The following is a 14,397-nucleotide window of genomic DNA, read 5'->3' on the forward strand; positions in this document are numbered from 1 at the left end:
TCAGCAAAAAAAGATGCCACACTCAAATCACTGCTAAAATAAACTACATATTTAATTTTTAAGTTGTAAAAATTAAGATCTTTAAACAAATCGAAGCAGAGAGAATTAAAATGATTAATCGGGGAGCTTCACTGGAGAGTATGCTATTTATTTTCATAAGTGGCTGTCTTCTGAATCAACATTTCTTAAACATAGGTCTTGCTGGGAGATGATTGAATGAGCCAGCTCTGAGACCCCAGCGTTCCCTCCCCTGCAGAGAGCCCATTGTGGCAGCCACAACAACTCCATCTCCCTTGTGCCACTGCTGTGAATTCTGGACCCACAGCTATTTATTTTGGGGCAGTTTGCCAGCATCAAAGAAAGATTACCATCTGAGAATTTCAGTGAGGGTATATGACTTAATTAGCCAGGATAATGATAAAACTGACATGCCTTTGTGAAGGTAGCAAGTGGAGATGAGTCATGGAAGTGAAATATGTCAACCTCTATATACTTATATAAATTGAGGTATTTGGATGCAACATTTGAACCCATTCTCCTTAGTCTGGGAAAATAACTTCGTAACTTAAGGGGTACTTCTTAACGCTAGTCCCTTGTGTGACAGGACTGTCTCTAATGAAGTACCTTGTCAAGAAGAGTGGCTATGATCCAGACGTGAAGTGGGTCTGGACTTCATGGGGCTGGATGGTTCCCATGACAGTGGTGGTGCCTACATCAGGTGTCTGCTAGGGAAATAGCCTGCACAGAGAATCTCTACCTGAATCCGGCTCACGCATCTGGCACATGATCATGGACCTGGAGATAAACAGGAACATTGTGCTGGGAATGCAACTGGTGGGAAATTGGCAGGCAGAAGGGGGCAGGTAGAAGCTAATGCTAAAGGCCCCTTAGCTCTGCTAGTAAATCTGTATGCAGCAACCAGCACAGAGCACCAATCTCTGCTGAAGCCTCTACAGCTTTGCTACAAAGCATGACTGCTTCAGATGCCTTGTTTTTGATAGTACAAACAGAATGGCAAAATGAGAATGAGAAATTACGAAATTAAGCTATTTTCATTTGTATAAATATGGAGCCATATGTATCAGTATATCTTTATACACACATGTAGATCAGAAGGACATGGACCTGTTGGAGCAAGTCCAGAGGAGGGCCACAAAGATGATCAGAGGGCTGGAGCACCTCTACTATGAGGACAGGCTGAGAGAGTTGGGCTTGTTCAGCCTGGAGAAGAGAAGGCTCTGGGGAGACCTTATTTCAGCCTTCCAGTACCTAAAGGGGCCTACAGGAAAGATGGTGAGGGACTGTTTACAAGGGCATGTAGTGATAGGACAAGGGGTGATGGCTTTAAACTAAAAGAGGGCAGATTTAGACTAGATGTTAGGAAGAAATTCTTTACTGTGAGGGTGATGAGGCACTGGAACAGGTTGCCCAGGGAAGTTGTGGATGCCCCATCCCTGGAAGTGTTTAAGGCCAGGCTGGATGGGGCTTTGGGTAACCTGGTCTAGTGAAGGGTGTCCCTGCCCATGGCAGGACAGTTGGGACTAGATGGTCTTTAAGGTCCTTTCCAAGTCAAACCATTCTATGATTCTATGTGTGTTTCCAATATCATTTCCTTTTAAGAATATGTTTCAATCCCATAAAGATTTAAAAAAACCTTAACATTGAATGCAAAAGAAGTTGGAAAAAGCCTCATGTAGGAGGCTAGAAATCTAAACCGAGACTTTATGAGACGGGGACATCCTCACTTGTGAACAGTATTAAAACACCAACTTTATTCAGGAATACAGAATACATTTTTGAAGATTTCCAGTTTACAAAACTTCAAGACAAAGTTGGGTTTCAACATACAACCTCCCTTAAAGCTCTTATATAACATACCCATTTCAAGTTGACAAAACCCCTCAAATCAGAAAGGAAAAAAAAAAAAAAAAAAGAGACAAATGAAGGCCACAGTCCTGTACTGGGATACATTCAGACAGAATCCAGCACGGTATTGAAATTCTGCACATATTTTAGTCCATGGGTGCAATATAGCCTTGTGTTAATAAAAAATATTTCAGATCTAGTATGAACTGGAAGAAGACCACTTACTTGCCTTACCATTTCAGTTCCAGGCATTATATGCAAAGTAGCTTCTGATGAGCAACAGTTATAAACAGTACTTGCCATCTGATCACCACGTTAAAAATACAGCTTTAAATTCTTCCTTCATTTATACAATTTTAAATATTCATTAAAAATTAAATTCAACATCAGTGCCCCTCTATCCTTTTCATCATTAATAGTTTTTCTTATCTACTAAACCCATTTGTTTTTCCTAAGATGTCTAAAAAGTAAAGCACACAAGATTAACAAGCTGCAGCATTAATTAAAATGAGAGTCATCATCTCTTTCCTCCACCCAGCTTCTAAATCTATCGCAAGGGCCCTATCAGCTGTATTAAAGTGAAGTGGTGTAAATAAACTGATTTGACTTAAAAGGAGAGGAAGAAAGAATACAGAGTTATTTAAAAATTGCAATGCAGTCAGTGTTGTCGTGTATGTCACTGTAGACAAGAGCTGAGAAAATTATTCACAGGCTTTCTTATAAAAGCATTACTGCCAGTTTTCCATTACTACAATACCAGAGAGGTAAACTGTAATTTGCCTCACAAGGAACTTCAGATTATTATCAAGCAGATTCACTAATGGCCTAATTTTAAATACAGAGGACTCTGACTTCAGCAGAGGTTACAGACACTCAAAACTGAAATTTATTTATTTATTTTTAAATAACCCAAATCTTATTTCCAACAGGCTAATCCAATTCCTTCATTTACCTCAAGTAGTCATCTCTTCAAATTGTTCTGTTGGAATCAAATATATTAATACCTGCACTGAGGAGAGCTACTCATTACAGTGGTCACCATTCAATACAGATGTGGAATCAGAATTTGGCTCTGGAAGAAAACTTTATTGTTTTACTTTTGTAAAAATAGATCTTTGAAATAATATCCATTATTTTAAATATTAAGTATAAAGGAAAGCTCCTAGAGGACTCACCTGAACTAAAACTAACCAGCTACTGAAAAGAAATCCTACCACATGGTATTTGATGAACATTTAACTTCAGCCTTACAAGCTGCAGGATTTTCAATGAAATATTTAATTTCATCAGCGTGGTTGTTGCTACCATGCTTTCCTAAAGATTCCACTGAATAATGCAGTATAATGTTGTATTAACACTTCTACAAGTGACATGTTATAAACAATTTCTGTGTGATATTACAGCAATTTCCAAAGAAACCAGCTAGCAAATCTCTTCTATAAACCAGAAAACTGGAGTAAGATGAAAACTCACCTTAAAATCTTAGCATGCCTTTTCGGAACAAGATACTGAACTTCTGTGCTCCTCAAAGTTCAGTGGTCCCCATAAGTAACAACAAAGAGGAAGACAAGACTTGCTTCTCTTTTTGGATCTCTAGACAATGATATGTAACAACGCCCAGAAATGTAGTTAACAGCCTCCCAAATCAACATTCAATCAGAAAGGCACAATCTCCTTTCGTAACTTGTGTTCTCAAAAACTAAAAAGATTCCTATACAAAGATAAATATACCCTTAGCTGGAAGGGAAAACATCACACCATTTAGAATGTTTTTTTCCTTTTTTTTTTTTTTTGTAAAGTCCAAATGCAAAAGTTATATGAATATATACAACCTGAAAGAGTATTTTTTTAAACATACATATATATATATGTACATATATGACAGTGACTGACATAGAAGGCAGAAGCAGCAGCCTATGTCCACTCTTTTCCTATTTCTTAGCAACGCAAGGCGATGTTTTTCAGATGCCCCAGGCAAGCAACATTCTGTTTGCACACACCCTGGTGTCTCAGAATACACGTGGTGAAATGCAGTTCCCTGTAGAAGGCTTGTGTGAGGGATACGTGCCATGTATCTGGACACACTGAACACTCTTAACAGCCTTAGGCAACTTTAAAATTAAAAAGATGTCTAATTCTAATGGAACTATGGCAAACTCTTCAAGAGTATATTTTAAAGTCCAAAGTAATGTTTCAAAAACTGTGACAGAAAAATGTTAAGGGTAATTCTGATACAGTATTATGTAGCTCTCTTACAGAGGCCGAGCAGAACCTTAACAAAAGACAAGAGGGACAGCAGGCCCAGTGCTCACAGGAGACACCCCTGCACCCACCTTTACTATTATCTCAGCTATGTACCCAAGTTTAACCTACCTGTAAAATAAAGAATAACTGTCTGCTATGTGACAATGACAACAGTCTGCCTATCAAGTCGGACAGTCTAATTAGCCAAGTCCTGCTTTGTGAAAGACAGCGTAATTACATTGCTTGAAGCTCCCAGCAGGATGAAAACCTGACCCAATCTTGTACATTGCTTTACAAGGACCTAGGAGCATCCTCACCAACGCACTTCAAGCTGCTTAACTCTGTAAAGAAAGGCTGCCACTAATCTCCCTCCAAAGTCAGCCAAGCCCATCAGCATTAGAATTCTCCAGTGCTCCCCACCGTGTCATCTCAGTCCTGGAATGACCTCTGCTTGCAAATCCATCCAGCCCCTCCCTCCTACTTACCATGGCAGTAGACTCCAGAGCTAGAAAAAAAAGAAACACTATAAAAAATTTCAGGTGTACGTGTGGGAACTGAGACTGAACTCAAGTTGTTCCCCTGCCTACACTCAAGCTCAACAATCCTTGGGTTGTGAGCACATCACCTTTGGGTGAAAGAAGTTACCTTAGAAAGATGGGGAGGAAGAAAGCGGATGTGGGCAGTCAGCTTCCTTCATTTCCATTAAACAGTGAAGTCTGTTTAATGACACTGTTCATTACATAGAAGAAAGAGTGGGAAATATGTCTGATAGGCAAATATAAATCATTTTACAAGGCCAATTTCCCTCTGGACAAGAGGAAGACACTGCATTGTTTTCTGTATACTGAGCACAACCATAGCACTGCAGTGGCATTTGAATTCACAGCTTACCTCCCCTCTTGCCACTCTAAATACCTTTACCTCTGAGATGCTTTCACACAGGTGATTCAACACTGTGCACTGAAACACACTTCACAGGAGACCATTCAAGAGTCAGGACAAAAGAAACGCACATAATTCTGTTTTTTTGCAGAAGCCAGAATTTCAGCCAAATGAACATGAATATTGGCAAACTCCATAAAAAAAAAAAGAGAGAGTATCATAAGTGAAACTTTGACATTTTAAGAGTTCTACTGGTGCAGTAGAACTAAACCTACGCAATACACTACTTACATACATACGCAGAGTATTAAACATCGTGTACGTATACGCGCTGTAGACAGGGCTGACAAGCCCAACACCTTTCACTACATGACCTGCTTTCTGTTAATTTACAAATATAACAAACAAGACATTCACACTAAAGCTTTCCGTGCCGGGCGTTTGCCTCTGGCTGGTTTTGGTGTTCAAGATTTAGCTGAAACAGTTTGGAGTTTTTTGTTTTGTTGTTTGGTTGTTTTGGTTTTTTTTAAGAAGGAACACACGGAGTAATGTTGTTTTGCCACACTTGAAAAGAAGTATTGCGCTGGTTTGTTGAGAAGCTTCAGTGTCTCTGTACTCAGCCTTGAAGTCTGACAGATAAGCCAACCTTTGTGGTGGTCCTGAGAAAACCTGTGCAAATTTGGTCTAGATATTAGCATCTGGGAAACCCCCTCATTTGCTCAGTTACAGAGTTGTTTGCCATCCTTACAATCTTAAACTTTGAAAATTACATTCACAGTGATAATGTTCAGGCCATGAAGAGAAGGGTCAAGTAGGACATTTTCTGCAACTTGAGCACTGCCAGTGGGCTAGCATTGGGCACCAGACCTCCAAGCAGAAAGACTGCCTCTGATGTGCTTCAGTGACAACCAGTTGGCACCAGGCAGTAATAAGAAACAGCTCACATTGCGACAGGACAGGAGACAGTCTGAAAACAAGAGTCCTTTTGGCATAGTTTTTGTGTGCAACATTGGTATATATTACACATGCACATATATACATTCATATACAGTAAATAGTCCAAGAAATACATCACATCAGTTCTTTGACACAGCACTGATGTTTCTCTTACTAGTCTGAACCAGAACTTGCTTGCAGAAATATTGTGGAGAGCTGATGTGACTCTTAGGTTTAATTCTCACAGCTCTGTCTTTGATGAGCCCAAAATGTTGAATTCACATATTAACTTAGTGTGGATTCAAATCAAGTAATCATTCAGGCACATGTCCCCCTGAAATCTATTAGCTACAGCAGATTAACCCATACAGACTTGAAAAAGTAAATGTCTTCCTGCCCATCTCAAAGCAGTTACACTTCTCTTTCAGTAATATGGTTGACCAGAGAATCGCTTTGATCTGCTGTCCTCTCGAGAAGAGTCCTGTGGCCATCCATGCTGTCATGGATGTCTCTTGTCCAGCTGCCGACTGTGCCCAGAGGGATTCCTGCCATGGGGATGTCTGTGCTCACCAAGCTTCCCGTTCGAGATCGGTAAGGAGGAAGATCTGGCTGATTAGGGGATTCAGACGCAGAACAGTAAGGTGGTGGAGGAAGGTCAAACCAAGGAGGTCTGCTGTAAGATACACAACATAGTAAGAGGTTACCAAAAACAGTGGTACAGAAGAAAGTACATATTTTCCAATTATGAAAAAAACAAACACTATTTCTTAGCTTTTCCATGGTGACACCTATCAGATCTCAAACAGACCGGCCTACATTATTCAGGTCATTCCAAAACATCCACAGCACCACTGGGCACCAAGGTTTTTGGTCAAGATGCAACATAGCTAATTACATCCTGCTTAACACTCTACACTCCGATTTTCATGGGTATGTACTTGCAACAAATCTCAGCTTACCCTCAAAGAAAACTGCAAGAGGTGAGAATTTCTCCTATATAACATTTACACAACATGAGAAAGCACTTTAAAAGAAATAAGGGAAGTAGTGGATTTATACCTATAGATAATGATGTGGACACAAGAAAGCTCTAAGGAAACCTCTGTTAAGTGACAGAGGTTAATTGCTTATGGTCTACAAATAAATAAAGAACTGAATTCTCCACATGACAAATCACTGTTGCTGTCATGATATCACATGCAGAGCAACTGCTAAGTAGGCATAAATGAGTACTGGATTCAGGAAAACTGTTTTTTGGTTCTGATAGTAAACAAGTAAAGGGACTGAAGGGTTTAGCACATTGATAACAGATCCTGGGAGCAATAAGCTCTGAAATTGCTGATGGTTTGTATCAGCCCAGGTGAGAAGCGATTACAATCTGGACAGCTGCTTATTTAGTTCTCCTTACTAATGAAAAGATATCATTATTCTGAATGTCAACATTAAGACATGGGAGCTGCTGCCAAATGCAGCAGAGAACAGGAATGTAAATAATTATATTAGCATTCTTAGATCCCAGAGTTCGTACCAGAAAATACTGACAGGGTGACAGTGGACAATATGGATCATTAAAGTTCATACCATACCCTTTTTATGTACAGAGGATGTCAGTCTAAGAGTTTTGTTTGGAAAGACTTTACAGACAGGTTAAAACGAAGGTTAATTATCTACAAATAAAACCAGTGTCATAACTACAAAAACATCATAACCCAAACCACACCCACCCACAAAACTTCAAAGCACTTTAAACTATTTAAAATGAGAACAGCACTTTCCATTTCAGAATCCTATTCTTATCTTCTATTGGTAAAAGAAAAGCAGTGCAGAGCAGAGGGACTATACAATTTCTTTATGCAAGAATTGAAGACCTGTTACCTTTATATACTTACCACATATGACCAGGGTAATTTTTTTATAAATAGTATGACCTACAACCTAGCTGGTTCTTGGCAAAACTCCAAATTCAGTTTTCATGTTTTGATTCCAGACTGGCACAGGATATCACCACTAGACAAGTGATACATTTCTTTGCATTCTCCTGCCATCCTCAAAATCTCTACTACTGACGACACGTGCTAAAGAGAGTATGACTTAAGTTTGCCTTAAATCCCTTTACTACCAGTAACAGTAAGGGAACCTGAGGACCATGAATTTTTCATACACAGGAGGAGCTCAAATTTGGCCCTATGCATGTGACAGAATTGCAATGCCGTATTACTGTCAAAAGCAGTCATAAGGATAAATGGGGACCAGCAGAACAGATTAACAGAGTTGCAACCAGTAGCCTGAAACTTTGGTGAGCTCAGAAGTAGCTCCTGTACATACCTTTGGTCAAGCACAGCCTCTGAATAGGATGGTGGAGAGTCCAGGTCCACTGGCCTGTGGTACGCCTGGTTGGACATGTACTGGATCCCATTGTTGACGTTGTAGGTGACGCTGCAGTGGTGTGGGTGATCAAGGACCACCAGCCGGGACAGCAGGACAGGGTGCTGCAGTCGATGCACTGGCAGGGTCATGAGATTGTTGCGTTTGCGTTGGTGATGCAGGACTAAGGCAAGAAAGGCCACCACAAGTACGAAAATGACAGAGCTACCAATGATAGCATAGGTAATACTAGGGTAGTAAAGCAGCTGATTTTCTGAGGTCACATAATCTTGGCCACTGCCTGCCTCTGCAAGACAAAAGGAAAAGGAAGCCTGAGATTTGTTTCAGTATAAAACTGCTCTTAACCTATGCTGTGTTTTCTGGTAACACACTGTGTGGCCAAAGCAAGTTTTCCTTTTTCCTTTAGATTGTAGAAAATTACCTTATTTGCATATGCATGCAAATCAGAGATTGGCTAAGACTGAGTGATAGTCAGCCAATCTTTGATTTGCATGCATATGCAAATAAGCTGCTTTTCCACAATCCAATCAGTCCATCCTCACACACAGTAAGTGCCAGCAGATAAACTACTAGGGAGAGACAAACCGAGAAAGAGGAAAACACACACAATAGTAGGAACCATGTGCACTATCATGGGACTATCTCCCCCCCATCCCTACCTATTAGTCACAAATTTTTGCTTCCAGAGGTAAGACACCCAGTTCCGAGGCATAAACAGAGTACCTCAGCTGTATCCAGCAAAGCACGCTAGAATCAGAGATGTAAAAGGCCTGATCTTTACTCTTAATGATAACTTGGCAGCACAGTCAGAGTTTACTAAATCCTATGTTCCACAGATCTAACAGTCCAAAATAAGTACGGGAGAAAAATATATATAGCTGCTCAGTAAAGGGTGGTTATTTGGATGTTTGTGATCACAAGACCGCAATGTAAGCCTAGTAGATGTGATACCAGTAAGAGATGTGAAAGTCTAAAAGCAAAGAGTGCAATGAAAGAAGTGAATGGTAAAAACAAAACAAAACCCCCAAACCAAACAAAAAACCAGGTTAGGATAGAACAAGATGAGGAAAAGAAAAACATGAGCTGGGCTAAGGCCATTAAAGATCACACAAGTGAGCTTCAACTTGAGATGGAAATGGTGAAGTGAATGGTTGGAACCGAGTGGCAGGGAGCAGGAGCAGAAGCACGACCCTAAACAGCAGTATTAGAGGGATGATGATAAGGCCAAATCAGAATAGGTACATTTCAGAGAGCATATACGATACGTTTCATTTGCGGGAGGCATCAAGCAACCGGCAGTTAACAAAAATTGTAACAGAAGTTATACTTGGATTTGTTCAGAGTCATAATATAGGAGAAGGAATTCCCGCCCCGGCTCTGGGCCCAGACAAACAAAAAGGTAATGGAATAATGACTTTGGACAACATTTGAATGGATCTTAAACTTCATACAAATCTTATGAGAAAACACAATAAAAGGCAACAAAATACAAATGAAGAAAGAGGATCAGAGAAGCAAAATGGCATAAACACACAGGTGCGACTCTGCCACACTCAAGGTCCATGCCAGCACCATAGAACCATGTTCCACTGACTCCATTTCAGCCCCCTGTTCACAAGGTCATACAGCCTTTGAGTATTGTTTTCTTTTTTGGGGGAGAATTTCTATTTCTGTGCAGGCTGTTACTCCTTATAGCCCAAAAAGAAAAATACTATTCTGATATAGGACATTCATCTACCTCAAGAAAAATGAGAGGTTGAGTAAAAAAACAAACAAAACAAACTCAACCCTTGACCTCCAAAATCCACACAATTACAAGAGGACTATCCATCCAAATTCTTTATTTCCTACTGCAGAAGGCTGGGACAGTAAATCTTAACATACGATTTTCCTATCTCTCGCCTATCAACTAAACCCATTTTTTGGTCACTAAGAATTGCAACTGAGCCACTTACAAATTTCCCTAGCAACAAAATAATGAAATATAGACAACTGTCTGGCATAACAGAAGATCCTCCCTCAAGCACCCATTGCTCCGCACCAAGATGCTTTGGGTATTTCTCTCAATATTTGATTTTGGTAGTTTGCTTCCATGGTTAAACACCAAACCACGTTTTCCAGCATCACTAAAAATAACTTATGCATTAGTTAGGTTAAGATAATACAACATAAAATGGCTAATCCTTTAAACATCTCCATTTTAAGTCATAGATATTTTAGTAAGAACAGATGAGATGGGAAAGAAAGACTGTACCAGAACTAAGAGAACATGATTATTAGTCCTGCTACTAAGAAAACTACTTCTCTTAAATAGATCTGTTTTACTGATGATGCCACTACAACCACAGACCAGAGCTATGCAGGCCAGCTGCAAGCTACACAGTTTTCTTGATACCCAGTGTCACACCTCAGCAAGGATCCTTCCTAAATTTATTTCCCCATGCAACTGTGCTGGAGAGAAAGCAGAAATCATTCTCACCAGTCAACACCAGGTCTCTGCTCACTCAAAGTGAACAAAGTCTGCATGAAGAATGTAAATCAAAGCAGAAGGGAGGAAAGGAACTTACATGCATTAGTAATTTTAATTACAGCTCATCACATATTGCTGTGGCTTCTTTAATACACTCCCTAAATTCACCAGCTGAGAAATGAACTCATGTCACATATCACGGACAAGGGCCAGCATAGGGAACACAGTGACAAGCAGATCATTTTTATGCAAATGTCAACAAATTTATTTGCAAGGAATGATCCATGGATGAATACCAATACCTGCAATTCTTCAGTGCAAGAAAAGTAAATATATTATGACATCCTGTAAAACATCACAAGGCTTTCATATAACTTGGCTTACTGGTTACAGCGCATTGGCATAACAATGAGAACAGGATGCCTTTGGAGACCTGATGAGACCTAATTAGTTACCGTGGGATCATTCTGCAGCAGCACAGTCCCTTCTTTTTATAATCTCCATCTTACTAAAAGTGAAGAAAATTGAGAGAAGTGAATTATATGTCAACTTCTTTTCAAAACTGTTAAGGTTATCCATCTGTTTAGGATAACATCTTCTAGGTCCTGCATGAAAAGCCTCCATAAATCCAAACAGATCAACCAAATTGCTGAAGAACAAATATTTTGTCAAAAGTCAAATGGGATCTGATGACCAACTTTAGGAAAGTCTGAAACAAAACATCTACTTGATCTAGTTTTATGATCCTTTTCATGCAACAACCACCCACATATTTTGCAGAGATTTTGTGTCAATTTGCAGTTAACATGCTGTTTTGGAGCTTTGGGATTACTGTGGCTAATGAAACATCGTTTGTTTACCAGTAAGTCTCTATCTCTTTTTAAGTTTTTAGATCTATTGCTTGTATTCCCATTTAGTTCACTGTATCTGTGAGAACAAGAGCAATCTAAGGACATGCCTACACTAGGGACTACAGGTCTCTGTAGAGATCTCTGAACCAGAAGCAGAAACATGAAGGTACTGTTTGGAATAGTGCTATCTGGTGCAGCCTTTGAACTGGTCAACACGGCAATATTGCTTTTGGGATTTGAATGAGCATCTCCATCAGTTCAGCTGGTTCTAGCTTGTGTGTCTCTCATATGGAGCTGCACTGAGGAGATATATCCTGTAAAGAGGGAAAGAACTTGATTTATCTGTCAAATGTTTTTTCTTGTGTCCTGAGCAGTGCAGAGACACACTCTCCCTCCCCATGCAAAGAATCCAACTCCCTAAACATGCACAGTCTTTATACCTTTACAGGAACAGACACAGAGCGCACCATATCTCTGAGATCATAGAGTCATAGAATATCCTGAGTTGGAAGGGACCCATAAGGATCAGATGGAGATAGAGTTCTGCCTAGGAAGATTCAGCTATCATTGAAACAAAGTCGTCCTCCACCACCGTAACAACCTTATTCTTGCCTTGTAGATGGGTTTTCTGGGCCAAGATGACACAATCCTTAGCAAAACATGCTCGCAAGTGAAGTCCAGTGGTATTTAGCTTCTGCTGTGGCATATGTAAACCAAGAAAGATGAACATGCATCCAACCTCCCTTTTCTAGCAAAGTAAATCCAAACCTACAAAAGATGAAAGTGACATTACCTGATCCTATCAGCACAGCTTGGCTTGTAGCCCTAGAGATGGTACTTCCCATTTAAGGAAAAGAAATGAACTGCCCTTAATGGTCTTCCAAAATAATGCTCCAGCAAGAAAACTGCTCTATAGCACAGCTAAAAGTAGCAGAACTATGAGACAGTTTTGCATAAAAGAGACTTTTACATCAAGTTTTTTCTTTGTCTTACTACGTATCTGGTCATGTTGAAATGAGTAACTTCTTGGTAATTCCTTAGTAACATTCTGGTTTTTTTGGAGAGACAGGTGTGGAAGGGAATGACGAGTATCTAGCTGAGACTGCCCGATAAACCTCTATCCATTTTGTGCACATTGTAATAGGGAGAAGGTGAAGATATAAGAACATCTGAAAAAATCATAGCTGGACATGCACGACTGCTTTAGAAAGGAAAAACCATGACTCTCTAGTTCAGCTCTAGTAACTTTTAGCAAATGTTTACACATCACAGAAGTCATTGAACTGAATTTCTTGATAATTTGGTGTCCTGGTTTTCATCTGGGATAGAATTAATTTTCACAAGAAGCTGGGAGGAGGCACAGCCAGGACAGGTGACCCCAACTATCCAAAGGGGTATTCCATACCATGATGTCATGGTCAGCATATAAGGGGGAAGCTGGCTGTGGAGGAGGAGTTGCTGCTTAGGGACAGTCTGGGCATCGGGCTTCTGGGCGGTGAGTAAATTCCATCGTGTATCACCCCCTTTATATACTCTGTTATAAGTGATGTTGTTATTTTCCTCTTCCTTTGCTGTTGTAATAAACTATCCTTATCCCAACCCATGAGTTTTACCTTTTTCTTCCGATTCCCCTCCCCATCCCACTGAGGGGGGAGCGGGGGGAGTGTGAGTGAGCGGCCACATGGTACTCAGCTGCCGGCTGGAGCTAAACCATGACATTCAGTCATCTTCTCCCAGAAGAAGCAGCTATTACACAAGCAGGTTTAAAAAGTTCTATCTGCTCTGCTGTTAAATGCAAATTCACAAAAAAGGTGAGTGGGCAAGCTAATTTAGCTTAAATTCACGGAGTATTTATTCTTTCATGCCCCCCCCCCCCCCAAAGATCTATGTTTTCTAATCACAACACATATAAACAGTTTATCAATGTCATTTATGCCTATTAGACCTTATTACCTGGGAATTGCTGAATTTGCAGATTAGACATTTTTGGAGTGTAAAAAGCTTTGCAAATAATTTAGGAAAAGACTGATAAAGGAAACATAACAGGTTGCACTCAGAGAGTAACTGCATTAAGCCTGTCAGACACAGGGATGAGGGACTATTATTTTATCTTTCGCAATCCTTTGCTCAAGCCTGGCTTTTCACAGTTCATCAGAGAAAAAGCTTTTGAAATACATAATCTGAGCAGACATCTGTAGCCTTAATGAGCACAAGCCACGGTCCATCTCCAACAAAGACGCTACTGTAACAACACATTTAAATTCCAACTGGTTAAAGAGCAGAGCTGCAGCTTGGAAGGTTAAAGACGACAAAAATCAAATACAGACAGGCAGAGCCTCTGCACATTATTTACTTTCTGTGCTAGGAGTTCCTAGGGCATCCAGCTAAATCTCCAAAAGCTCTTAAATTTCCCATCTTTAATGATTTTATGTCCCACTAAAACAAGTCATGTATATTTTGCGTACTGGACTTTCAGAATATTCTTTATTCTAGTAATGTCCTTTCTAAGCCGGTTATCTTTTTTCGCTACTGCCCTTCTCCAAGCTACAAACAAGATCTTGCCCAGACAGCACAGCACCGTGACTTCATGGAGTATCACACTCAGTTACCATTTGTTCCCCTCCCCAAACAACTTCGTATTTCCCTTAGACACCCAAGACAAGGATTTGTTTTCAACTGCATTCAGAGGAGTGTTTCTGCCCTGCTTTGGCTTTCTCTGTTTCATGCACAGGAGAGATTTGTTAACAGATCTGTTACACATAC

General features: G+C 40.1%; 1 protein-coding gene across 4 annotated transcripts in view; it reads right to left on the reverse strand.

Annotated features, from left to right (window-relative positions):
- Positions 1-3,061: 3,061 nt before the first annotated feature.
- The window catches only part of LDLRAD3 (low density lipoprotein receptor class A domain containing 3), a 120,072-nt gene continuing 108,736 nt past the window's right edge, over positions 3,062-14,397 (reverse strand). For all 4 annotated transcript variants that reach the window (XM_075754718.1, XM_075754717.1, XM_075754716.1 and 1 more), the window contains 2 exons: positions 8,254-8,599; positions 3,062-6,601 (listed from right to left, as the gene is read on the reverse strand). In XM_075754718.1, coding sequence (XP_075610833.1) covers positions 6,340-6,601; positions 8,254-8,599 — 608 coding nt within the window. In that variant the 3' untranslated portion in view covers positions 3,062-6,339. The remainder of the gene's footprint in view (positions 6,602-8,253; positions 8,600-14,397) is intronic.

The sequence above is a fragment of the Balearica regulorum genome, chromosome 5 (assembly GCF_011004875.1).
Source record: "Balearica regulorum gibbericeps isolate bBalReg1 chromosome 5, bBalReg1.pri, whole genome shotgun sequence".
Taxonomy (NCBI): Eukaryota; Metazoa; Chordata; class Aves; order Gruiformes; family Gruidae; genus Balearica; species Balearica regulorum.